Below are 25,852 nucleotides of genomic sequence, written 5' to 3'. Positions count from 1 at the left end.
ACTTGCTTCTCAGGCCTTCGAACTTGGACTGGAACCATATCATTGACTCTCCTGGATCTCCAGCTTGCCAACTGCAGATCTTAGGTCTTCTCAGCCTCCATAATTGTGTGAGCCAATTCCTTATAATAAATTGCTTTATATCTATATCTATCTATATACATTTATATCTATATCCATACCACATATACCTGTATCTTCTATTGATTCTGTTTCTACGGAGAATCCTAATACCAGTAATCCTGACCACTGAACACCCAGAAACTTCACTCGGGTGGCAGGCCTCTATGTTCTTATGGGATTTATCTCCCATTCTCAGCACATCTGTACCTTATCCATGCATCTAAAGTACCTGATACTTTCCACTCTCCAAATCCTAGGAACACTCTGTAATCAATGTAGCAGACAAGTATGCTGTCCTGTAATTTGGGAGGATAATCGAAATCCACAAAGATTAAATCATAGCAGAGAACTAGCAACTCAACGAGTTTCAAGACAAGATGAGAAATCTGCGCTGCTATCTCTGCCAAGAGAAAGAAAACTGCTTCTGGTGTTCTCTATAGAGGAAGAGAAAAAAATTAGTTTCAGATACATAGTTTCACATCAAGCGACAAAAAATATGTACATTTGCTTCCACCAAAACAAACAAACAAAACCTACACACCTGGAATAGCAACTGCAACTGGAATCATCATCTGAGTAAGCCTCGGCTAGCTGCCTGTCACTCTCTGAGCCCCGCGCCTTCTGCACAGGCCACACCGGCGAGTGAAGGGACACGTGACAGACGCCACCCCTGCCACTTTCAAGTCTTTGATGGCGGCATGAATTTCTGTGATTCTCCCGGAGTTGAGCTATTGTTTCAGTCTACTTGTTTGTAAGAAGGGGACGTTCCAGGGGTTTCCACTTGTCCCTTTCTACAAGAATGACCCTTATTCCATAGGCCTGGAGAGTCATGTGTGAATTCCGCCTATAAATTTCAATTGTTCACCCTGAAACTAAGAAAATAATTCCAGGACGAGTCCAGAGTCTGACTGGGTGCAACGTGCCTGGATTTGGGTCCAAACTCCAATGACCACCTGATCCACTTGAGCCCCTACACAGTGGTGCTCTGTGTCCTCAGAAATTAGCATTACATAGACTCAAGGTCTGCTAATCCCTGAAAAGTCTGTGTGTTTTCCCTTCACAGAGCACAGTTCTCTGGCAAATGGCCCAGGAAAGATTTACAGTATGTGTCTGGGTGTCATTGAAGGGTTCACTCTCAAGCATACTGGCCCCTCTTCCATTCAAGGGGCTTTGGGTCGGGGAAGAACTGAGGCTCTCTCTCATAATGGCTCAAGTCGGGCTTCCATAGCCCAACCTGGAAGGGTCTGTTTGTTTATTGTTTTGTTGCTTCCGTTATACAGATGAAGGAGGACTTAGAGGCTGCCTGTTTGGTCCCTTTCGTCCTATTTGGCCTTGGAACAATTAACCTCCACTGAGGATATCTGTGAGTTAGACCCTTCTGATCACTGCCTGATGTCTGATGTTCCAGAAGGCCAAGTGCTGCTGTGTGTGCTCGCCTCTCCTGGGGCCCCAGCATTTCCACTGAAATTATGGAGCCTGTTTCTGTGGCAGCATGTCTTGCCAGCATCCCTAGCCTGCAGAGAACAAGTAGCACGTCATGTTTCAAAGACGCTCCCCTCACTAACATAGTTCCCAGTGTCTTGCTGAAGGAAGTTTCCTACAGGCTCTGTAAGAGGAAGTCAGGAGTGTGAAACGTGGCTAGGGGCTATGTGAGTGGGTCACACGGGGTAAACCCACCTCAACCTTCCTCCCTCCCTTAGTCTTTGGGTTCCTTCCTCTATTTAAAGCAAGAAATTCCTGGCATTTCAACATCAATGAAGCACAGTTCCCGATTGAATCCGGGGTTCAGTCAGCCAGCTAAGCCAACAGTGAAAACCACCCTTCGCTGCTCCAACTGGCACACTGAATCTAGGATCTCAGGTAAACGTATCCTGTATTATAAATAAATTCAGGGGATGCCTGGGTGGTTCAGTGGTTGAGCATCTGCTTTCAGCTCAGGTCATGATCCCGGGGTCCTGGGACTGAGCCCTGCATCGGGCTCCCTGCTCAGTGGGGAGCCTGCTTCTCCCTCTGCCTCTGCCTGTGGTTCCCCCTGCTTGTGCTCTCTCTCTTGCTCTGTGTCAAATAAATAAATAAAATCTTTAAAATCAATTAATTAATTAATTAATTCAGGCCAATGAAATGATGTTTCTCCCTCCAGGGACCAGCACCCACAGAAAACATTCCCACTTACGTTTTTCAGATTTTGTGCTGATGGAAATTAGCAAAGTCTTGCGATGCTTTGGCTGTGCACGCTTCCTCCTTCTAGACTTGACTCCAGAACTAGTCCCCTGAGGCAGGTGAGCATCGAAGTCCCCTTGCGGGACTGGAGACAAGGGGACTGGGGCATGAGGAGAACTGCCTGCCCCCGGCGGGTAGATTGAAAACACGCCCATGCTATTTTGCTGCTCCTGCCATCAAGAGATGGAGTCTATTCCTCACCCCTGGGATCTGGGCATGCCCACGACTTGCTTTGACTGACAGAATGTGATGGAGGTGACATGATGCCGGGCCCCAGGGCGTTAGCTCCTGCCTTCACCCTCTCAGAATCCCGAGGCCATCGTGCCAGGGAAAAGCCAGGATGCAGGGCCGCAGGTCAGGTCTGTGAGGCTCTGATGCCTCGGCCGCCAAGCACCGAGCACCCACCGGAACACTTCGAGTGAGCATCTCTAAGGCACTTCCTCCGCACCAGGCATTGTGCTGGGTCTAGGATGCGGCAGGGCCCCGGCAGACCGGGGCCTGCTCTCAAGCAGGTCTCAGCTGGCGTCCATTTCCTCTTCCACGGGTGCAGGATAATGAGCTCTGTGCTTGCAGGGCTGGGGTTAGGATCACATGGAATCCCACTGGTGACTGTCAAGTGCGGCACTCGTGCCTCCTGTCCGTGACCTACTGCTCCGCAGCCAGGAGATTTGGGTTTCCACAGAGGCCAGGCCCTGTCGTTGACCTGCTGGGTGGCCTTGGGCTGGCTACTTCGCCTCCCTGAGCTAGTTTTCTCGTCTGTAACGTGGGACAGTAGTAGCTATCCCTTAGGGAACCTCTGCGGAATTAATGAGATCATCCACAGCAGGGCCAGGCACATAGTCAGCGCTCCCCATCTCCGCACACTTGCCCTACATCCAGGATCCCCACAGTTCAGCAGAGTCCTCTCTCGGCAACTTTAACAAGCAGCGTGGTGGGAATTACAGGACCTCCCTCCAGGGGCCTCCGTCGGAAAGCTCCACACAGGACCTGGATGGGCCACTGGAGACACTGACCTGGTGTCCAGCCCCAGCCCACCCTTGACCTGTCCCCCTCTGCCACCTGCCCTGCCACCCTCCACACCAGCGACTCCACCCTTCACTGTGAGGCGGGAGCACAGACCTCTCACCACCTCCCGGCATGTGCCCGAATGGCAGCCAGTGGCCTCAGGGCCCCCTTTGTGTCATTGGGGGTGGCCCCGCACCCAGGCCTGGTTTCTTTCACTGCGAGCTCCCAGCTGGTGAGGGAGCTGTTGCAGCCTGAACTCTGGGTCCAGGAGTCCTGAGTGCTTGTCTCGTCTCTGCCCATCTCTGAGCTGCACTTGTAGGATTAGGGTGACTTCCCACCTAACTGGGCTATTGTGGGGGAAAAAGTGGGATGACATGTATAGGCTGGAAGAGGGCTATGCACCTTTAGAATCTGGCTAGTTCTTCCCCTGCCCTTCCTGGGTGGCATGGAGGGAGAACTAGCCAAAGTCCCAGAAGCAATTTCAGCTCAACCCCCGCTGGCCGTGCTGTGGGGCCTCGGGCAGGTTGTTTAACCTCCCTCGGCCTCGGTCATCCCACCACTAACACAGGGATAATTCCACCTAGCCAAGCTGCAAAGAGGTTTGGATAAAATTATATATATCAAGTGACCAACACAGCATTTGGCATAAACATGCTGTTAGAAGCAAAATGCAAAGGTAGTACCCGCTGATATTCAAATCATTATTCTAATTTTTTAAAAAAAATACTAATTCACCCTTCAAGGCAGCCCATATGTCCCCTCTTCCTGGGCGCCGCCTTCCTTCTCTCCCCATGGCAGTCATGGCTTCCCTCTGTACTCTCACAGCCCCTGCACCCTTTAGCACGGCCGCTTCACTTAATCCGCAGATATGTTAGTGTCTTATGTGTGTATGATGCTGAATCCAGGTGCAGGACATACAGGGGTGAACAAGACATGGTCCCTACTCTGGTGGGGCTTCCGTTCTAGCAGTGGGGACAGACCGTGAATGCGTCAATAGGTGGAAATTTTCACAGCATTAAAGGGGCAGTAAAATGAGAAAACATAGTACAGAAACTGAGGTAGGGGAGGAGCTGCTTATATTGGGTTATCAGGGAAGGCCCTGATGAGCAAATGACATTCAAGCTGAGTTCTGGATGACAAAAAAAGCACCCGTGGCAAAGAACCACTTGCCAGGCAGAAAGAAGAGCTAGTGCAAAGGCCCTGAGGCAGGGGATAAGTGTGGCAAGTCTGGGAACAGAATGATCACTGGAAGAGTGAGGAGGGAGCCCACTTGTCACTCTAAGTTTCCACCTCCAAATGAAGCCCCTTGAGAGCAGAGATCTAATTTCTTGGGCCCACAGCACAGGACAGACCCGGAGCTCTGACAGCTGTGTTAATATTCTGTGGTGGTACTAACAGGGAGTCAGCTGGCCCTTCTGCAGCCCCATTCGCATTGTGGAAGGACCCCAGCTAGGGTTGTCCAGCTAGGCAGGGACTCCTTCCCAGGACCAACAAACCCAGGGCAAAGTTGTTGGAAGAGGGAAGCGAGAGAGGTGCCCAGAGGGAGTGACCTGCCCAAGATCACACAGCCAGCAAGCAGCAGAGATGGGGGTCAAATCCAGTTTCCTCCGCTCCTCTGCCAGGGGTCTTCGGCCTTGTGCATCCCCCTCACCCTGTCCCTCCCTAGCTATGGTGTCGGGAGCCCCAAGGACCGTGAGAGGGAATGGGTGTGAGGACTCTCCTGCTATAAACCCGAACAGAACCAGGCTCCCACCAGCTCCTTCCTGCCCAAGCCCTGCCCAGTCAGGCAGCCCGAGCTTGTAGTCTGGCCCTGGATATGGACGAGGTCAGCTTCAAGTGGAAAGCTAGGGGGTTACAGACTGGACAGCCAGCGTTCAAGTCTGCAACGCCCTGGGCTCCAGGCCCAGCACTTCCATTCCATCCCTGCAGCCACGTGTCCAGGGTAGCCAGAACCAAATTTCCTGAGTCGGTATGGACCAGGCCTGCAGTCACCTGCCGGCACTTCAGGGCCCGACATGGGCCCTGGCTCCACAGCAGGAGCCCTTGTCCCCTGGGAATCTCTGATCCAATCACCCTCCGTGCTCCAAAAAAACTTCACTGGAAAAGTTTTATTGAAAAAAAAAAATTGTACAAATAAGTTCTTGGTTTGACAGCAACAAAGGCTCATTTTCCCCCTGCCCTCCCCACCTTTGAAAATCTACAAAAGGAGAAAAAAAAAAGTTCATCCCCATGATGCCTGACCAGAGTCTGCCCACGAGCGCCCCCATGAGCTAGTTCCTGATCCCCGTCTCTGGGACCAGGGCCATCACGGAGGTGCCTGGGCCAGGGGCTGCAGCACCTCACTTTAGAGTTGACGGGAATTGGGAGAGGACTGGAGTAGAGCTGGAGAGAGGGCTGAGGTGATGGTGGGGTCAGGGAAAGAGGGCCCCCACTCCACAGGGCTGGGCTGAACCCCCCTAGCTCGATTCCATCTCACAGACGAGAGAGCACTTGGCCATAAATATGAACACTGATTGAGGCAGGCTTAATCCCAGGACTCTGAGGGCAGAGACACAACGACTGCCCCAGGCCCCACAGAATGTGGGGTGTGTGGGCTCACCATCATGATATCTGGGGGCCCACGTCCAAGCATTGTGAATTTTGCCTGGGAAGATCTGCTCAGACACACAGGAAGCCTGCTCTGTTTCCCCACCCCCACCCCATGGAACATCCAAGGCCGGTACCTCAGCTCCCCCCCATAGCACCCATGTGTCTCAGGAGACTTCGGCTGCCTCCTGCCATCCCGTGACCCTGGGGCCCTACAGCTCGTCTCGCATCTTGTCACCCTTGGGCCGGACCAGGCGCCCAATGAACAGCAGGGAGCCGCTCTGGGTGTCTCGAACCAGGAAGATGAAGGGGTGGTCAGCATAGAAGAGCTTAGGGCTACGCAGCTCCTCACGCCCATAGATGTCCTGGTCGAAGGGGTTGCCCTCCGTGTCCCACTCGAAGGCGGTGGCATGGAACACGCTGGCCAGATACAGGTCCTTCTTGCCTGACATGCGTGACAGGTCGGCCTTGTTCTTGTCGATGGCTTCGGTCAGTCCCAGCCCAGCCAGGTGTTTCTGTGGGACCAAGGGGGTTGCCAGGTGAGGCCACAACAGGCAAGGCTCCTAGACCCTCACCCTCTGCTCACACAACCCATCACCTCCTACCCCGTCTGTTCCCCTCCCGGTCCCCTTATGTGTGCCAGACGTGATGTGGGCCCTTCGGACCACTGCCTCCTCACTTCCATGACAACCCTCCGAGAGCTTCTAACCGCCACTTCATGGATGAGGAAACTGAGGCTTGGAGAAAAGGCAGAATTTATCCCTGGTCCTGCTGAGCAATCTGGGTCAGTGCTTCTCAAAGTACGGGTTGTGGGCAGCCAGTGTGGGCTCCACCTGGGAGCTTACAGGAAACACACATTTCCTGACCCACTCCCTCCCGGAGCCACTGAATCACAGTCCCTGGGAGTGGACCCGGGAACCCTCTTTAACCAAATCTCTAGGTGATTCTTGGCACACTCAAAATGTGAGAAGGACTAACCTAAGGATAGCTACGACCATATAACCTTGGGGCCAAAACCTGTCCAGAGTGATATATGCCTGGGATTTGCTTCAAAATAATCTGACGGGGGAGGAATGGGTGTGTACAGGTGAATCCTTATTGGTCATGAGTTAATGATGGTTGAAGCAGGGTGACGGATACATGAGGGCTCATTATGCTGATCTCTCTATTTTTAATATATTTTTATATATTTCCGTAATAAAAAATTAAAACACACCCCCGCAAACATGCAGCCCCCTCAACACACACTTTCCATGGCTCTGCAAAGGCCCTGGAAGCCAAGTACAAGCTCTTTCACACATGAGCTATGCTTGCACCTCAGCCTCACCCCTTAGCATGCCTCACCCTGCTCCCCATCCAATAGCCTCAATGAACCACCGGCACCCACAACGGTGTCTCGATGGCCTACCTGCATCCTGGTGGGGTGCTTTAACCACCCCATCTTCCGGCAAGCCTTCCCTCTCCCCAAGACTGCAGCCCTGGCTCCCTGCGGCTCAGCACCAGAGCCTCTCTCTGTTTCAGGGTCTGGGCCTGTCTATCTCCTGCCCCTGGCTCAGAGCTCTCCCAGGGCAGGGCCCGGGTCCCACACCCTCCCTGGCTCTCAGTGAGGAAGACGCAGCCGTGGAGGACTGCCGTCTGAGTCACCGGCAGCCCCGGAGTTCAGGCTTCTGCAGAACAGCCCACCTCCCCAGCAGGGCCAAACAGGCGCCTGATCCGGGGTCCTGAGGGTCAGGGGTTCCTGAGACAGCGATTCCAGTCCCAGTGACCGTGACCCTATACGAGTCACACACACCACATTTCCCAACTCAGTGTCCCCCCCTGGTCTGGTGTGTCCACCCAGGGTTCCAGGAAGACACGGGAGACAAAAGGGGACAATGGAGTCAGAGAGCAGAGACTGCAGGAGGAGGAGCTGGGAGGGCCTGGGACGGGCCCAGGACACAGGGATGGCGCCCGTCTGGAAAGCGCAGCTCGACCCGCACAAGTGCCACGAGCCTGTGATGTGGAGCCCACACCCCATTTCATCGCAAGCTTGCTGTCCACGGCGGCAGCCGTGAGTCTGAGTCAATTCTGTGAGGAAGAAGCCTGGCAAGGAACCCTTTCTGGCATCCAAGGCAGGAAAGAGATAAAAGCTTCCCCTTTGGAGCAGGTACAAAAGTCTCTCCTGACTGACAAAAAGGCCACCCTGAGTTTTCACCCTGAGGACTAACTACAGCCCCACCACTGACTAGCCAGGGTGGCCTCAGCAAGCCCCGGCTTCGAGAGACCCAGGGTGGTCATGAGGGGAAAATACTACTGAGCACATGGATTCGGGTTCCAGTCATGGCTAGTGCCGCACGGCTGACGGCCACTGTTGCTCTTACTGCTGCATGGGGGTCGACCGTTGGCTCGAACAGCCCCCCACTGGGGGCACCTCAGACTCTCCGAGGCGGCACAGCACAGGATCAGGGCGCGGCCTGGTGCCAGACCCCTGAGCTACCGTCTGTGTGACTCTGGATAAGCTGTTTAACCTTCCCGAGACTCCGCTTCCTCATCTGTGAAGAGCTTGATAGTCCCACCCAACAGAGCTGTTTTGAGCATTAGAAGTTTAATATACGTGAAGTGCTCAGAAGAGTGTCTAGCATACAGCAGGCGCCCAGTTGTATTCAGCTACTGATGTCATCATCGTGTTCCCAAGGGCAGGTCCCATTGGACCTCCTCCCCGAGCAGTGCCCAGTCCTGCCTGGACACCCACAGAGACTCAAGACAGACCTGCTGAGCTGACGAATGGGTGCCCCAAGCAACCCTCTCCTCCAGGCCCTGCAGCCCCCAAATGGGGCCCCCCCTCACCTGCAGGTCGTGGGTCACCTCCACCACACCCTTGGGCAGGGAGATGGCAACAGCTGCCTTCTGCATCTTCCCCATCCAGGTCTTCAGCTGCTCCTTGGTCAGCAGCTTCTCCAGGCGCTCCAGGGGCTCCACGTGGTGCGGCATGAGGATAATGAGGCTGGAGAGCTTGTGGGCCAGGGGCATCTCCACGATCTGCAGCTTCTCCTTCTCGTCGTCATAGTAGTTGTAGAGGCCTGGGAGGAGAGCAGAGAGGCCGCTGGGCATGCTGGGCTGGGAGCAGGCCAGGGCCCAAGCACCCCCACAACCCCAGCTCAGCACACGGCTCCGCAGGGCACCCACCTGTGCGGTGCATCATCGTAACACCCACAGTATAGGAACGGGTCACCATGAAGCCTCGGTTGTCCACCATCTTATGGTGGAACTTCTCGTCCCAGTGTGCTGTAGTGGGAAGCAGAACACAGGGTCAGAAACAGGCCCCCCTCTTGGGACACATAGCCCCAACTGCACTCCCTGGATTTCTCTCTCTGCCACAGGCCTTCGTTCCAGTCTTTGGGGTTCAGCTGCAGCCCACCTCCCCTCTGAGCACCCAGCCCCCAGAGTACATGCTCCCAGCTTTGGGGGACCGGGGTGCTGGCCCCAGGACATGCTGCCGGAGGCTAGGGCTCTCTACAGTCAGGGCCTGGATCTTTCCACTTGACAGGGAATTCCTTCCGAAGGAGGACCCCCAGCTCAGCCACCGCGGCGTCCGCCCTCCGCCCTGACACCTGTCAGGCATTTAGGCAACACCTGCTGAGCGGCAGCCCCACCCCGGCCGCCCCTCCCCTCCGGACTCACGCTTGAAGAACATGGCATTGACCAGCAGCGCGCCATCCGTCCGCTCCACGTCCTTGGTGACCTCGGGCAGCTTGCCGTCGGTGGTCTGCGCCGCCCACTCATTGATGGACTGCAGGGCGCTGCGCTTGTCGCGGAAGTTGATCTTGGAGTGCTCGCAGTTGTAGTGCTGTTTGCTACTGCGCACGAAGTCCTCGGCGAAGCTCACGGAGCTGGGCCCGTACAGGCGGCTGCCCAGCTTCCAGGTCACGTTGCGCGCTGTGCTGTTGCTGAGCGCCCGCAGCAGCTCGCCCAGGCCCGCGTGCACCTCCTCGTCGCGCAGCTGCTCGGCGCTCAGCACCGCCTTGGCCTGGGATGCCGTGGCGGCCTTGCCCCCCAGCGACACAAGCCCCAGGGACGAGGCCACCACCACGGGCGACAGCAGGATGTTCTCCACCGCCTGGTCCTTGGCCATGGCCTGGTACAGGCTGAAGGCCAGGCCGGCACTGCGCTCAGCCAGCGTGGCCGCTTTGGGGCTCAGCTTTTCTGCTGTACCGGGTGCCGCCGCGGCCGCCGGCTTCTTCACCTCGGCGGCCAGGGCCACGGCCAGGAGGCAGCAGGTGCTGATGAGCAGGAGGAAGCGCATGGCGGGGAGGCGGATTGGACGCACCACGGAGGACCTGTGAGGGCTGCAGACAGGGCGGCCCTGAAACCCTGGGGGTTCCTCCCCGACGACCACCCCCAGCCTACTGGCAGCCACCAAGTCCCCTGCAGATGGGAGCCAGAGAGCCCTGAGTTCTGGGGAACCCAGCCCTAACTCAGAGCTGCCCAGATCCGAGGTCTTAGTCGGCCCGCTCTCTCTGAGGCCTATGTCTGAGCTCCTTATCCAAAACAGGGTTTCAGGCAAGTCACCACCTCCTCCCTATTGATTTCTTACACTGAACTGACAACACTGAGTCTTATGCGTTTATTATGCGTTATCTCCATGCCTAACTAGTCTGTGACCTCCAAGAGGACAGGAAATCTAGCCAGTCTGGTTTCCCCGTATATCTCCAGTGCCTAGCACACAATAGGCCTCAGCTGTTCGTGAATGAACAGAAACCAGGGCCGTTTGGCCAGACGTAGCGTCCTCAGTTCGCATAAAAATTAGCTCTCATCTCATACCACCCCGGCTCCCTTTTCCAGTAGAAAAAAGTGGCAGATGGACTGAGGGTCTGCATGAAGCACAGCTGCCTGGGCAAAGGATGTCCTGTCAGGACAGGCTGAAGGCCGGCTTCTCCCCCACCCCATGCCTTTCCTTCTGCCCTGGGATGTTAATGAGTCACCGGTTAGCTCACTCATTAAGTGGGGGAGACCAGATGCTCCATTCTGCCGCCCCACGGGTGACCTTGAGTGTGTGTCCCCTCCTCTCTTGGCCTCGGTCCCCATTTTCCAAGCTGTTGGGGCCTAGGTCTCCATGCCCAAGGCCTTGTCCTAGCAGGGACAGGCCTGCCCAGCTCTCCCCAGTCCCCGGCGTGAAGGGGAAATCCCAGGACACAAGTTGAGTGGGGGGTAGATTTCCTGAGAGGAAGGATACTGGAGGAGGGGTAAGTCACAGCTCAGTGGAGCAATGACACCCCCTCCCCTTCACCGGAGGCTGGCCAGATATGTGTCCGCAGGAAGCTGGGTCCACCTCACATTCCATTCTGCCCTCCCATCTGACAGTTGCTGCCACCCAGGCCCTCTGCTCTAGGGCTTCAGGGTGGCCCTCAAAACCCCTCCCAAACCACAGTGGTAGCAGTGGCCCCTAAAACAAGCCTCCCTCCCCTCCCTGGGGCCTCCAGTCAGGACAGTCTCTCCCCATAGGATACTTCCCCCGCTACTTTCATGCAGGACAGAAGGGGAGATGACCGGGCAAAGGGAAGGGTTGGAAGGACTCTGGTAGAGGCTGGGATCCCACTGCTCTGGCAGATCCCATCTCATGGTCCTCAAGAAAGTCTGAAAATTCAGAATCCTGGTGGAAGACTCTCGGGACTTTGGCCCGCCTGCGGGAGCACTGGGTTTCTGGGAAGACCCCACTGCTACAGCTACCCTGCGAACCCAGGCAGGTCCCCCCCCTTCCTGGGCTGCCACCTCTTTGAAGGTGCAGTGTAAAGGGGAAGCAAAGGACACATGGGGAGAGGGGGGGAGAGGAGGAGACAAGGCACAGAGAGACCTGTACCCTACCCAGAGTCCAGACTGGGGAGGTGATATATCCCAGGGCCCAGGCCGCCTTCCTCCCAGCCCTAGCTCCTTCCCCACCAGGCCTGGAGCCTCAAAGGCAGAATGACCATAGGATTATTGTACAAACAAGGGTACCTAAGAAAATGAAATGGAGCGCTACTAATTATTACGCCAGGACAACAGGCATATGGCCGCTCTATTCAAAGGTCACCTCTAGTTCATACAGCTGATGCCAGAGCACAGACCCCGGGCAGAGGCCACCAGCAGCCCACTGGGAAAGTCAAGGAGCCTAGCTCACAGCCCTGCCACGCGGCAGGCACCATCTTGACAGCTCCCACCCACAGCCAACCAGGACTTCAAAGGACTGGGAGGGGCCTTGCAAGAAAGCTCCAAATGACTAGTTTGGGATTCCTCTGGCAGCCACACAGCTGTGCTCCCACTCCCGCTCCCGCTCCGCTCTAGGCGACGTGGCAGGCTGGAAACAGAATTGTCTCCATCCGCCGGCAGAGGGGGGCTTCCAGCCTGGGAGGCAGGAGGCCTGGGTTCAGGTCCCAGGGGGTGCCCCAGGGCCTCCCTGGCCTTGGCTTTGAGTCTGCCCATCTGGCTCTGCGGGGAGATGCGTGGCTGTGGAGAGAGCCGCCCTGTTCACCCGGCAGCAGTCACAGAGGAAGACAAGTCACGGCAAGCAAGGCAGCCTCCCGCAGCCCAGAGAAATCCCAGCCCTGAGGCCACGGTTAGACGATTCACAGTCCCACAAAGGACACGAAAAATACAGGCTCAGAGAGCCGAGGCCTGTGCCCACAGCTAGCCAGACTCAGCTGAGACTGGATCCCGGGTTTCTGTAAGAGAGGAAGGTAAGCAAATTCTCGGGGGTCCACCAGAGAGGATCTCAAACACTTGAGGGAGTCTAAAGTACCTTGAAACTGCCTCAGAGGGAGGTCAATGCCTGCCTTTTTCATTCTGAAAGAAAACAGAAGGGTGAGGAGAGTGGGAAAGGGCAGCGCTGGGCTGGGTGGTGGTGAGGTGGGGCCTGGAAGGCCCGAACCCCGAACGGGACCCTGGCTACACTGCCCGTGGCACAAAGGAAGGCTTACCCAGTCCCAGATCCACAGGGACTTTGGAGGCTGTCCACCTCACTGTGCAGTGGGAGCAACTGAGGCCAGAGAGGAGAAGGGAGCCACCCCAGGTCCCACAGGATCTGTGGGGGTTGGGCCTCCCCGCTCAGGGCTCCTTCCTCCCAGAAGCACCCACAGAGCCCCTGAGGAAGCCTGGATGGAGTCCCCTGTTACACAGGGAGAAAAAAAAAAAAAAAAAAAAAAAAAAAATTCTGCAGGGAATCCCGGTGACCAGAGACAAAAGGAGTGGCTCTCCGGAGGCCTCAGGAAGGGGGGATGGGCAGATGAACCATCTGAGGATAGGAGGGTGTGGTACCAGCCAGAGACTTCCAGGGAACCAAGGCCCCCTAATTTTCCTCTGGCCTCCAGCCTCCATCCGGGCCCTAGAGCCCAGAGGGACCTGCTGGGAACCGGGAAGAGGAGGGGCCGGCCCCCGGCCATGCTGGAAGTGGTTTCTTTCTTCCTCCACTCCAGCCGCCTCAGGAATGTCCCTGGGCTGGGGGCAGGGCACCCTGGCCTTTGGAAGTAGTAGCCTTAACCCTGCAGTTACTCCAAGAACCAGGCAGCAGTGGACAGAGTTAAGAGTGGGTGACTCAACGCCTTCTAGTCAGCCAACCCTCTGCTCTTGTGTCAGGGGGTAAGAACCCCGCTGATTCCTCACCCCCTTTCTGGAGGGAGGTAGGGGAGATGGTGCTGGTCAGGTTACTCCTTCAGCTGCCAACACATGCGGGCTGCTGATCAGAAGCGGAGCCACCGCTGGTGACTCCTCCCAAACTGTAGGGACCCCAAGACACCCCCCGCCCGGTGAAAAGCCTAGACTATTTCACCTCCTTTCCTACCACCCTACCTTCAGGAGGCTCAGATGCACCCCTCCCCCCCCCCCCCCAAGCCCGTCAGGAGACTGGTCCCCCCACCCCTGCTGTCCCCTGGGCCCCAGCCCCAGAGGCGGAGGCGCCCTTAACTCCAAAGCTGGCCTGGCTTCCCACCCCTACTGGAAAGGGCCCCAGACCCCATCTCCTCCCTTCTGGTTCCTGCACAGGGGCGAGTCTCGGCATCCTGGCTCCCAGCCCCACTGTTTCCTCTCTGCCATCACCACCCCTGCCCCATACTTCTGTGGAATCCCGCACTTTTTCCGAGCCTTCCAGTGCCCGACTCCCCGCCCCGCCCTAGCCCTACAGGCTCACTCAGCCATCACCATCCACCCCCAGGCTCCCGATCCCAAACGCTCCAAGGACTCCCAAGGTGCCAGGGACTCCGGTTTGCGGGCTCTGGGTTGGACCCCAACCCCTCCCCCCGGGGCCTCCCGCCCCCTCTCACTCGCCGGAGCACCCACAAAGCGCCCGCAGCGCGCCGGCCGGCCCCCTCCCTCACCTGGGCCGGGCAGGCTGGCGCCGGACGAGAGTCCCACTGGAGCCGCGGACGGTTTCCACTCTCCGCCGCTCCCGGCTCCCCAGGTCTATATATGGCGTTCCCCTCCTCCCGCCCGTCCCGAGAAACTTCTGGAAAGTTGGAAAAGCTTCCGGAGGGCGCCCCGGTTCCGCCAAAAAAACCCAAAGACCTCCCCCAGACCGCCCCGGCTCCCGCCCCTCCCTCTGCGGGCTCTCACCCGGCCCCTGGGTCCTACTGCCCCCCACACCGGGCGGGGCGCGGGGAGCCCCCGCAGAGAGGCCGGGCGCTAGGGCCTGCACGACCGGCACAGCGCGCTGGTGTTCTTGGACTCGCCCGACACTGCGGAGACTCCGGACCTCCCAGGTCCTGGAGATGGGGACCCGGCGGGGGGCGGGGGGGGCGGAGGGGGCGGAGTTCGGACCGCTGAGCTGGAGGGGACACTGAGCTCCAGGGTCCAGCTCCCCGGAGAGGAGCACCCTCCTCCCCACAAGGCTGCTTACCCCTTCCAGCAGCCTTTCCCTTTGCAGGGGCTCTGCCCCGAGGCGATCCACTCCCCCCCCCCCGTTTTAGAGCGGAAACTTTATTAGGTCCCCTGACACACCCCCTCCTCAGTCAGGGTCCCTCTCCTTTGTCTTAGGGGAGGTGGTCAGAAATTGAGAGGCAGCATCTTTCTCCATCCGCAGCTTATCCTGAACGCCTTGGAGGAGCTGGACCTCAGTGACTGCCCTGAGGGGAAAAGGGATCCTAACCTGCCCAATACCTGACCATAACTCTGGAAAGTCGTGATAGAGGCGGAGACTCCGGGAACGTCGTGGTTTGGCTAGGTCTGGAGGGGTGCACAGGAAGGATAACCCTGGCTGTCCACTAAGTAATACGTTGTATGATCCTAAGCAAGTTACTTTCCTTTTCTAGGCCGTAGTTCCTTCTTTGGCTGTGAAATGTGGTGCTGTCATTCCTTGCTTCCTTACCCCCTTCCCTGGTCTGTATGTCTGTCTCCCTCTCTCCTTGGTTATCCCTGCCCTCTACCTGTCTGGGTCCCCTCCCAGGGCTCCAGGGCTCACTATCAACCCCTCTCACCCCACCCTCCTACAACTGATAGTCCCTTGAGCTCTAAGCTAAGCTGGGTATTCAGGTCTGTTCCAGGTGCTAAAGACGCAGCTGAGAACAGGACAAAGTCCCTGCCCTCAAGGATGTACAGTATGAGGAGGAAATGTGCATGTTAGTAGGGAACTCAAGAAGGCAGAAGATGATTTAGGACATGCCCCTACCTCCCACAAGTCTTCTAATAGTGAAATGATGGATAACAGACTGGCACAGTATGGAGAGGGAGGGACAGGGTAGAGAGACACTTCATTCACTCATTCGTTCAACCAATCAGTAAGCTGTGCTGAGTGTCTTCTTTCTTCCAAGTGCATCCTTGGCTCTTGGGGATCAAATGAATCCCAGCACCCAGGGGATGAATCATCTGGGTCCCCAGCAGTAGGGGTGGGGGGGGTGACTAACTGTGAAGTCTGGGTTAGGTGCTGCTACTTCAAGTCTGATTACAAGGACGGTGGGAAATCTTCGATTCCAAGAGCTTCAGACTCTTTGAGTCAGGGTCAAAGAGGTGGAGAGGACTTGAATCCAAAAGCGACCATCATAGAAGCTGATATCTTCCTTGAATCCCCATACAATCTGAATCTCCATCTAGAGAACCGTAGAGTGGTAAATCTCAGAGTCAGAGAATCTTAGAAGAGAAGGAGCAGGGGCTCTGGGCTGCAAGGCTTCTCAGAGGTCATGGATTCCTGTGTGCGGCCCCAGGCAGAAGCCTCTCTGCAGTATCCCAAAGGCAAGTGCACAGCGTCTTCTAGAAGAGGGAGTTCAAGTCCCACAGAGGCAGCCCAGTATTCTTTCTTCGGACAGGTCCGATCATTAACAAAATTGTTCCTCTTTAGTGTGGTGTCCATCTCTTTGGAGTGGCTGTCCTGGTTTTCACGTGCTTCTTCCTGCCTCGACTGTGTATTGCTTTTAAGGATATGTCCTTGCTATCCAAGGAAACCACCTGGGTCACAGGCCATAACCCACCCTCTACCCCATCCCCACGCCTAGCTTGGTGCTCACAGGGTAATCAGCCCGTGAACGAAGAGTCCATCAAAACTGGTGGAATAAAGGAAAGGTCTTGGTTTCCAGTGGGTCCAGATGTCAAAAGCCCACAGAGATTTCCTTTCCTCCACACTGTTCCATTTCTTAGCTCTCTGAGGCCTCACCAACACTTTCGGGGTAAGCAGAATGCTACGACTCTCAGTGCCGGCCCCGAGGGGGAAGGGTCAACTGAGGCTCCTGCTGCTGGATAAACCCAGAATCCTAGAAGGTCAGAGTAGAAAGGACTAATGCCCTCCATTTAGAGAGAGAGAAGCTGAGGCCTGAGGAGAAGGCTAGGTCTGAAGACCAAACTGGGTCAGAAGCCTCCACTATGGTATTATTTCTGTGTCATCACCCTATAGTGTCATTGAGTGTCTCTGGAGACCTGGGCCGCCTTCTCTCTAGGAGTCCCCAGTACCCAGCACAGCGCAGGCCCAGAGGAGGAACTTGGTAAGCCCCACCAGAGAGCCAGTGGTGGGTAGCATCTGAATGAGTCTGTGGGGCTCCAGGCACCGCCTCCCTGAAGAAAGACAACGGCTCCTTTAAATTTCCAAGATCAGCAAAAAAATGTCAAGAGCCTTTGTCACATTATTCTTAGCTCCGAGCCCAGCCCAGGCCCAGCTGTGGCCCTTCCCCCACACTTCCAGGCTGCACATTCTGGAAAAAGCACTCTTTCTGGAGGGAGGAAAGACTGAATTACAGAGAGACTCTCCAGCATTTCAGGTCTGGATTCCTCCAGTGCCTTGGCTCCCTGAAGGAGCTGTTCCTGCCCTCCGCCCCATCCCATCCCCAAGAGGGATGGAAAGTTGCCCAAGGGCACACAGCAGGTCTGAGGTAGAGCTGGGCCAGAACCCAGGTGCTGGACCCCCAGCTCTCTTTCCCCCAAACCACCTTCTGATTGACCCAGCCAGATCGGCAGACCCCGTTTTACCAGAGATGACAGAAGCAGCTTTCTTTGGCTCCCGTGGCTGGATTCATGCGGTCCTTGCCCTGTAGAATCCTAGCACAAAAACTAACGTATCATTTAACTGCTCAGCATACCCGTATTTCATATTTTCAGAGTAAGTAAGAATGTCAACAGTTTATTTTCTTTTTAAGTATGATCCACACCCAGCGTGGAGCCCAGTGTGGGGTTTGAACTCACGACCCTGAGATCAAGACCTGAGTTGAGATCAAGAGTTGGATGTTTAACCCACCAAGCCACCCAGGCGCCCCAGAACGTTGCCATTTTAAACTGGAGGAAACTGAGGTCAGGGAGGCTCAGTGGAGTGTTTAAGGGCATACGTGGAGCTGCATTCAGCACAGGGATTTGAACTAGGTCGGTTTGTCCAAAGGAAGGTAGGGAAAGGGAAGGACTGAGAAATGGCGTTTATGGGTCACTTTGCTACGGCTGGCCGTGCTGGGCACCTAAACCGTATCTCACTCTTAATTATAGGACGCTAATTGGAAGGACGTGTAATCCCTTTCTCCTTTTCACATGGGATAAAAAGGGCAAAGAAAGGCTCAGCTAAACAGTCCAGGGCGGAACCTCTTCCTCAGAGTAGGGCCAGGGCTATCTCAGGCTGCGCTTTGAGATGCTGTCCGGAAGCCAAGAATATGCTCGCAGCCCAAAGCATGAGTCAGGGAAAACGCAAGTTCTGCAATCTCTGATTTTCTCTGTGGAGCGTGGGGCTTCCGATGAAAGGGCTGTCCTGTAAGCTGCCACGTCCGAGGGTGGGAGGCCCCATGTGGGGCTAGGGGTGGGCGGGCACAGGGTTTCTCCCCTCCTCCTCCCAGAGCCGGCTGCCCCACCTCCCCCCCCCCCCCCCCCCCCCCCCCGCAGCGCTGGTGCGGAGGGAAGTCACAAGGGCCGTCCAGTTACTTCACTCACACGTCTGACACGACACCCAGGAGACATATGCGCACTGACACATGACGCTGCACATGCACGTGTCTGTCCACACGCTGTGGCCCCTTCCTGCAGTCCACGCACACACGTGGCTGCATATTCCCTAGCAACACAAATGCACCGCGCGGAGCACACGTGCCTCATAGGAACCTGTGTGCAGGGGGAGAGGGGAAAGGGCACAGCCAGGAGATCTGGGGTTCCACTCTCATCCCTTCACCCCTTATCAGCTGTGAAGCACTGGGGAAGTCACTTCCCTCTCTGAGCTTCCATTTGTAAAATGAGAGGCTGTGACTCCTCCTTGCACCCCACTCCCTGCTGGTGGCCGGTTGTTCACCCTGCCTTCACCTCAGAACCTGCAGGCTTGGGGCGCCTGGGGAGCTCAGTCCGTTAAGCGTCTGCCTTCAGCTCAGGTCATGATCCCAGGGTCCTGGGATCCAGCCGCATCGGGCTCCCTGCTCAGCGGGGAGTCTGCTTCTCCCTCTCCTCCCCCCCACCTCCTTAATGCTTGAGTGGTCTCTCTCTCTCTCTCTCTCTCTCTTAAAAATAAAATCTTTTTAAAAAAAAATCTGCAGGTCTTTCTTGAGCATCTACCACGTGTGGGGTGCCCCAAACCCTAGGAGGCTAGGATATAGTTCCCATTGGGAAGTGGAAGGAGCCGGGTGCAGCGCACAGGCACAGGGCTCCTGAGCCCAGCCCAGGGCTCCCTTCACCAGCTCTCCAGTGGTCCCTGGAGAGAGTCCAAGCCCCTTCATTGCCCTCACTGCCCTAGCATCAGGCGTGCCAGTTTGCAAAGGCAGGTCCTTGGTGCCCCCAGGGCAGAGATGTTCTGCCTTCTTAGGGTCAGAGCAAGAGAGGAGGCTCTTAAGAAGGCTCAGCTTTAGGGAATGGGGCAGCACATTGTACTTTGGGTGGATTGGTAGCTCCCTCCCTTCTCCCGGCCTCCCCCTCCCAGGCCTCCTCTGGCAACTCCATGGAAATGGCTCCAGCTGCCTGCAAGGCCAAGAGGCCAAGAGGGCTGGTAGGCTGGTAGATGCTTGTTAAATATTGTCTGGTATCTACCAGGGTATGGGGTAGGGTACGGGTTCGGGTTAGGGTATGGGTTAGGGTTAGGGTACGGGTTAGGGTACGGGTTAGGGTACAGGTTAGGGTACGGGTTGGGGTACGGGTTAGGGTTAGGGTATGGGTTAGGGTTAGGGTACGGGTTAGGGTACAGGTTAGGGTATGGGTTAGGGTTAGGGTACGGGTTCGGGTTAGGGTATGGGTTAAGGTTAGGGTACGGGTTAGGGTACGGGTTAGGGTACAGGTTAGGGTACTATATAGTGATGTCCAGCTCAGCCACAGGGCTGCCCTCCCTTTCTCACCATCTATCTCTGACACCCAGGAAAGGGACCCTGAATCCTGACCACCCTACACACCCCAGCCCTAATCTGATTCAGCCCAGGGCGGCCTCCCCAGTGTTATGAGTCCAAGAAGCCCTGGTTTGGAGGTCTGCTATATTTTAGCCTCGTGCCCATGATCTAGGTCCCCCCACCCCCCGCCAAACTTGTAATGATCCTCTTGAAGATAATGAGAAGTACAGATGAAACAAGGAATTGGAGAGCACTCATACTCTGCTCATCTCTTCATCATTGCCTGGTCCAGTCCTACCTAGCCACTCCTGCTCTGTCCTCTGAGCACTGTCCTGTCGGTTCCACTCACACCTGTCCTTGCACACATACATGAGGATCCCAAAGGGCTGTGAGTGTCATGGTGACTGCCCTGGGGAGGCACAGGCAGAGGATGGCAGCCTGGCAGAAGGGGGAAGAACCCAGCCTGAGAGTCAGGAAGTCTGGGTGCCACTAGCCACTAGTCACTGAGTGACCTTGGAAAGTTGCTGCAAGTCCCTGTGCCTCAGTTTCCTCATCTGTAACATGGGGGATTTTGAACAGGATCTAGAAGGATCTGAGGGATTGCATTTTAAACAGGAAGAAGGGTTCTGGCAGGAGAAGCAATGGGCACAGCCTTTCCAGAAGGCACTTTGCAATGGGAGCTTTAAAGACATGTTACTGAATAATTCCCTGCAACGTTGTTTGTAATAGCAAAAAGTGGAAACAACCCCTCTATTGGTAGGGAGTGGGAATACCAAGAAGCTGGGAAAAACAAAAAGTTGGAGGTTCTTTATGTCCTGATCCTGATATGGAAGAGGAAAGTAAAGGACAATGTGTAGGGTACACTGCTGCCTTTCAGATCTGCACACAGCATCCCTGCAGGTGGGTGAGAAGCTTGTAACATGCCTCCCTGCAGGGGAAGGGCCGGAGGGAAGGGAGAAAGGGAGGGGTGAGACTTATTTTTGGACTGCTGCTGACCGAGAACAGCTCTGGTTTGAACTGCGGTCCAACTTATATGCGGATGGGTTTTTTTAAAATAAATACTGTACAATACTGTAAATGAATTTTTCTTCCTTATGATTTTCTTCAAAACATTTTCTTTTCTCTAGCTTTATTGTAAGAATACAGTGTATAATACATATAACATCCATAATATGTGTTAGCTGACTTTATCTTATCAGTAAGGCTTCTGATCAACAGTAGGCTGTTAGTAGTGAAGTTTTGAGGGAGTCCAAAGTTATTCATGGATTTTTTTGACTGTGTAGGGGGTCAGCACCCCTAACCCCTGTGTTGTTCAAGGGTGAACTCTATAGGAATGCATTACTTATTCACACATTTTTTTCCTTTTTAAATCAGCTTTTTGGAATTTAGCCTAAGGAAATTATTTTTGAAAATATGAGCCGAGGTACATGTACAAGGATGCACATTACAGCCTCGTTTGTAAGGGCCAAAAATTGGAGACAGTATCAGTATGGGATGGACTCTTGGCGGCCATCATAAAGGGGGGAGCTATTTTAATCCTCAAGCAGAGAAAGACAGCTCAGTGGATTTGGTGGACAAAAAATAGAGCAGCTTATAAAACAGCATATTTATGAAAACTCTCTGTGCAGAGGCACAGATGTGTGGAAGTATGTTCACATTTCACCGAGAAGTCCACTCTTGGTATTAGATGATTTCCACTTAATTTTTAGAACATTTCTGCTGTTCAAAGTTGTTTTATTTACTTTTTTTTATTTTTAAGGATTTTATTTTTTTAGGGTAACGTCTATACTCAACGTGGGGCTCAAACTTACAACCCCGAGATCCAGAATCGCATGCTCTACTGATTGAGCCAGCCAGGTGTCCCTGAAGTCATTTTATTTTTTTCAATGAATGTGTGTTAATAAAAAAATATAAAGAAATGTGTATAATACTCATAGAAAAAGACCAGAAGGAAAACTCTTCAATGGTTTATTACTGTTTATCTTTGGAGATGGAAATATACATTATTTCTATTTTCTCCTCTCTGCTTCTCTGAAATTTTTCAATAGCATATATCACTTCTGTAATCAGTTTTTCAAAAAGTCAATATAGTGAATAGGATAGAAACATCCAGTGGGAGGTCAAGCCAAGCCTGAAGGCCACATCTGAGTTGGGGGTGGAAAAGTGCAGGCCAATGGGGCCTGGGGCTCAGGGTCCCTAATTGCAGCTCTGGGGAGGTTGGGAGGCTGGGGCTCGAGCTCTTCTGGCCAGGCCTGGCATTTTCCATGCCTGCAAGCCTGCTGGCTTTAGGCCTCAGGCTAAAATGAGCTAGATCCTGACAGTATTTCATGGGAAGCCGCCAGGGCAGGCAGGCAGGGAAGGTCCCGACAAAGGTCACCATGTGAGGGGTCAGGAGTATGTGTGGGTAAAGCTGCAGAAGATGGCCAGCCAGGGGTCTCCCAGGAGCTTGGGGGTGGGGAACTTGGAGCTTCCTCCTGAAGACAATTTAGCAGGGAACAGACAACGTCCCATTGGTGTTTTTAAAGATTTTATTTATTTATTTTAGAGAGTGGGGGAGCAGGGAGGAGCAGAGGAACAAACAGACTCTGTTCTGAGCCTGGAGCCCACGACCCTGAGATTGTGACCTGAGCCAAAACCAAGAGTCAGGTGCTTAACCAACTGAGCCACCCAGGTGCCCACCCCCCCACCTTTTTTTTTTTTTAAGATTTTATTTATTAATTTATTTGAGAGAGAGAGAGAGAAGGAGGTGTTTTTTTTTTTATTTAAAGATTTTATTTATTTATTTGTTTGACAGAGACACAGCGAGAGAGGGAACACAAGCAGGGGGAGAGGGAGAGGGAGAAGCAGGCCTCCCACGGAGCAGGGAGCCCGATGCAAGGCTCCATGCGGGGCTCGATCCCCGGACCCTAGGATCATGACCTGAGCCGAAGGCAAACGCTTAAGGACTGAGCCACCCAGGCGCCCCGAGAAGGAGGTGTTTTTAAAGTAGTTCTCTGCCTGCTGAGTGGAGAGTGATAGAGGCCAGGGGCAGAATGTCACAACAGCCCAGAGCTAGATGCTAATGCCTGCACCTGGATAGGAACCATCGGACTACAGAGGTCCTGGTGGTAGACTGAGCATGGAAGGGCCAGCAGCAGGAGGAAGGAGGACCCTGGGGTGTGCAGCCTGGGGGAATGGGTGGCCCATGGTCCCCTTCCTGAGATGGGCGCTGGGAGGGAAGGTGTTGTCTGTAGCTTGGAGACATCTGGGAGGCTGTAGCCTCCATTAGTCTGGCACTCGAGAAAGAAGGCCAAGCTGCAGAGGACGATTTGGGAGTTAGGGCATGGGAGAGTAAGGGACACCATGGGATGGAAGGTGTGGGTGAGGGCAGGTACCGAGCGAGAGAAGAACTGAGCCCAGGGAGAAACAGGCCCACTCCAGGCAGAGGGGGCACCCCTGCCACCGTCAGGAAGGAGAATCAGAGTGGCGTTGGCAGGGCCACCGGTGAGGCCGGGGCGGGGGGGGGGGGGGGGGGGTACGGGAAGAAGGCCATGCTGGATGCGGTGGGGAGATACTGCCCTCGTCCCCTCCTCCTCCGTCGCCAAGAATGCCGAGGGAGGACCCGGCGGCGGTGATTCCACGGTGGGTGGGCTGGGTCCGGGCCTGGATCTGTACACTCGGCCGGACCCCATTGGCTGGCGGGCGGGAGCTGGCGCAGAGACAGGCCCCGCTGATGCAACGTGGGCCTATCGTTGCAGGCCCCGCTGAGGGGGTGCAGCTGTGCAGGCCTCTGCCCAGAGGTTCCAGCAGGGAGGGGGGACCGCCTCCCGGGGGCAGGCTGGAGCGCTGGGACTGCAGCGCAGCCCGGCGCCAAGGCTGTCTGCTCTGCGTCTGCTCTGACTCACGAGGGAAACACGCCTTTCATGGAAGCACCCAGAGCCCTCAGCCCCGGTGCGTGGGCGTGAGGGTGCGTGCGGGCACGCGGGGGGGGGGGCGCGAACCATGCGCACGCTCAGCAGGCCCTCTCAAGCTCAGCATTCCTGAGGCCAGACCCGAGCGGGAGAAGGGGGTGGGGGAGGGGCTGGGCACCTGCAGAGCCCAGGCTGGGCGTCCGGTCCTGGGTTTCCCTCTGTGCTCAGCCTCTGACTCTGTATATGACTTTGGGCAAATCCCTCATCCCTCTGAGCCATCTCTTTAGCTGGGACAGAGAGTTGTGGAAAGGAACTCGGAGATTGGGGCTGGAGCGGGAATGGGGTCACTAGGGGCACAGCTGACCAGTCTGAGCCCCCAAACCAGGCACAGAGGAAAGGAAAGTGGCACTTATGATGCCCACTGTGTGTGCATTCTTAAGTCCCATAACCCTGCTGTGAGGCAGGCATTTTTCATTCCCACTTCGTAGATGGGGAAACTGAGACCCAAACAGCCCAGGAATGATAGAACCTGGATTTGAAGCCAGGTTTCCCTGCTTGGGGTCTGGGGTTCTGTCCGCTGCAGCACCTGGGCCCTACCTGCGGGCATCAGGAGGCTGACGCTGGCATCACTGAAGGCCAGAACTCACAGTTGCTCAAATCTTGGACGCTTTCTGTCCTTAAGCAATGAGCCTCACATGGGATGCTCAGCGGTATGACAGAGGAGAGCAGGGAGAAGGCATTAGAACCCAAAAGTACCTCACCCCATGCAGGGGTGAGGGGCAGGGAAGACTTCCTGGAGGAGACTGCCTGGGGTTGAGAAGGCGCTCACAGCCAGCGCAGAAATCTTGGGGAGGGTGAGGAAAGTGAGGTGCTCTCCTCACTTGCACAATTAATGGCAACACCCAAACCCACAGTAATCAAGGTAAGTAATATTTTCAAAAATCAAAAGCAACACGTGAAAAATAGCCATGATGAACAAAATATCAAAATTTTAAATAAAGCCAGGAACCAGGCCAACTTCATGAGTGTCCAACCTCTGCAGTCTCCCAGGGCCCCACACTTGGTTAAATGTTCTGCTGTTTCCATCCTGAAATTCTGAATGATTTTTGAGGAAGGGGCCCCAAACATCACATAGCCTGTCCTGGGCGAGATCAGTAAAACAGTACTGTGTCAAGCCGTATTGGAGCCTGAGCCAAAAGAGAAAAAATGTTTAAGATTTTGGTATATTTTTCATCGTGGATATCTTTTCACATTAACTTTGATTTTTTTTTTAAAGATTTAATTTATTTCTTTGGCAGAGAGAGACACACGAGAGAGGGAACAACTGAGCCACCCAGGAGCCCCAATTTGCAATATTTTTAATAACAGTTTTTTTTAAAAATCAAAGTGAGGGGCGCCTGGGTGGCTCAGTCGTTAAGCGTCTGCCTTCGGCTCGGGTCGTGATCCCAGGGTCCTGGGATCGAGCCCCACATCAGGCTCCCTGCTCCTCCCTCTCCCTCTTCCCCTGTTTGTGTTCCCTCTCTCACTGTGTCTCTCTCTGTCAAATAAAGTCTCTAAAAAATATATATTGCAAATGTTATTTCTTTTGATTACTGAGGTTTTTGATGCCCCTTTTAATTTGCACCCAGCTGAGTGCCTCCTGGCCTCCCCCTAGTCCCAGCCCCGAGAGAAGTTGAGGAAGGGCAGCTGGGGCAGATGGAGCAGCAGGGCAGTGGCCAGAAGCCAGCCTGGCTAGCAGAACTAGCCTGTGAGGAGGTTTTGGCAAGGTTGGGGGGCAGGTGAGCCACGGAGTCCTTGCAAGAGAGGTACCTGGAGGTCTCCCCGCCTTCCAGTCACTGTCCAGAGCCTTAGTGCCCTATCTGGGAAGTGAGAACAAGGGTTCCTTTCAACAGCCCCTCTTCCAGGTTGTTCTGAGGGGCAAAAGGAAAAAAAAAAAGTTGCTCTGTAAATGGGAAAGTGCACAGGCAAGTTCTGTGCTGGGTGCCACACTGCTCCCACAGGCACGTGCACACAACCATCTCCCCTCCCCCCCATGCCTTGGCCTTTCTCACCCTCGGGCCCTCCATTCTGCTTTCTCACAGCCTCCCAAAGCCTCTCCCTTCCCTCGCCCTCAGCGTGCACTGGACAGGGAGCATATTAAGGCTTTCCTTCCTTCCTTCCTTCCTTCTTTCTTTTATGGAACAAATATTTATTGAGAACCCACTGTGCACCGGATACTGTTCTAGGTGAACAAAACAAGGCCTTTGCTCTCAAGGAGCCTCACAATGCAGCCTGGGGGAGACAGGCTATGATTAAGAATCAACTGTGATAACTTCAGGTAATGATAAGGGC

The 25,852-nt window shown here is 55.0% G+C and overlaps 1 protein-coding gene across 2 annotated transcripts; it reads right to left on the bottom strand.

Moving 5' to 3' along the window:
- Positions 1–5,438: 5,438 nt before the first annotated feature.
- On the bottom strand, positions 5,439–14,485 carry SERPINH1 (serpin family H member 1). 2 transcript variants are annotated; one of them, XM_025848447.2, is made up of 6 exons: positions 14,256–14,485; positions 12,686–12,729; positions 9,592–10,256; positions 9,097–9,195; positions 8,758–8,990; positions 5,439–6,446 (listed from the first exon to the last, which is right to left on the bottom strand). In XM_025848447.2, exons 3-6 carry the CDS (start codon positions 10,211–10,213, stop codon positions 6,144–6,146), a joined length of 1,257 nt encoding a protein of 418 aa, XP_025704232.1. In that variant the 5' UTR covers positions 10,214–10,256; positions 12,686–12,729; positions 14,256–14,485; the 3' UTR covers positions 5,439–6,143. The 2 variants fall into 2 exon arrangements, with proteins under 2 accessions (XP_025704232.1, XP_025704231.1); XM_025848446.2 differs by lacking the exon at positions 12,686–12,729 and having other exon boundaries at positions 14,256–14,483.
- Between the last annotated feature and the right edge of the window lie 11,367 nt (positions 14,486–25,852).

Source organism: Callorhinus ursinus, unplaced genomic scaffold, assembly GCF_003265705.2.
Source record: "Callorhinus ursinus isolate GAN/ISIS: 27379988/994484 unplaced genomic scaffold, GSC_fseal_2.0 scaffold35, whole genome shotgun sequence".
NCBI classification, from domain to species: Eukaryota; Metazoa; Chordata; class Mammalia; order Carnivora; family Otariidae; genus Callorhinus; species Callorhinus ursinus.
The sequence above is the reverse complement of the archived record's forward strand: the minus strand, read 5'-3'. Positions and strand labels throughout refer to the sequence as shown.

What these genes read in the sequence shown, in the direction of transcription:
- SERPINH1 (XM_025848447.2), bottom strand. Translation starts at nt 10,213, where the DNA reads ATGCGCTTCCTCCTGCTCATCAGCACCTGCTGCCTCCTGGCCGTGGCC. An exon ending in CAATGCCATGTTCTTCAAGC is followed by an intron (nt 9,196 to 9,591) that starts GTGAGTCCGGAG and finishes TTCCCACTACAG; the next exon opens with CACACTGGGACGAGAAGTTC. An exon ending in AGGTGACCCACGACCTGCAG is followed by an intron (nt 6,447 to 8,757) that starts GTGAGGGGGGGC and finishes TTGGTCCCACAG; the next exon opens with AAACACCTGGCTGGGCTGGG.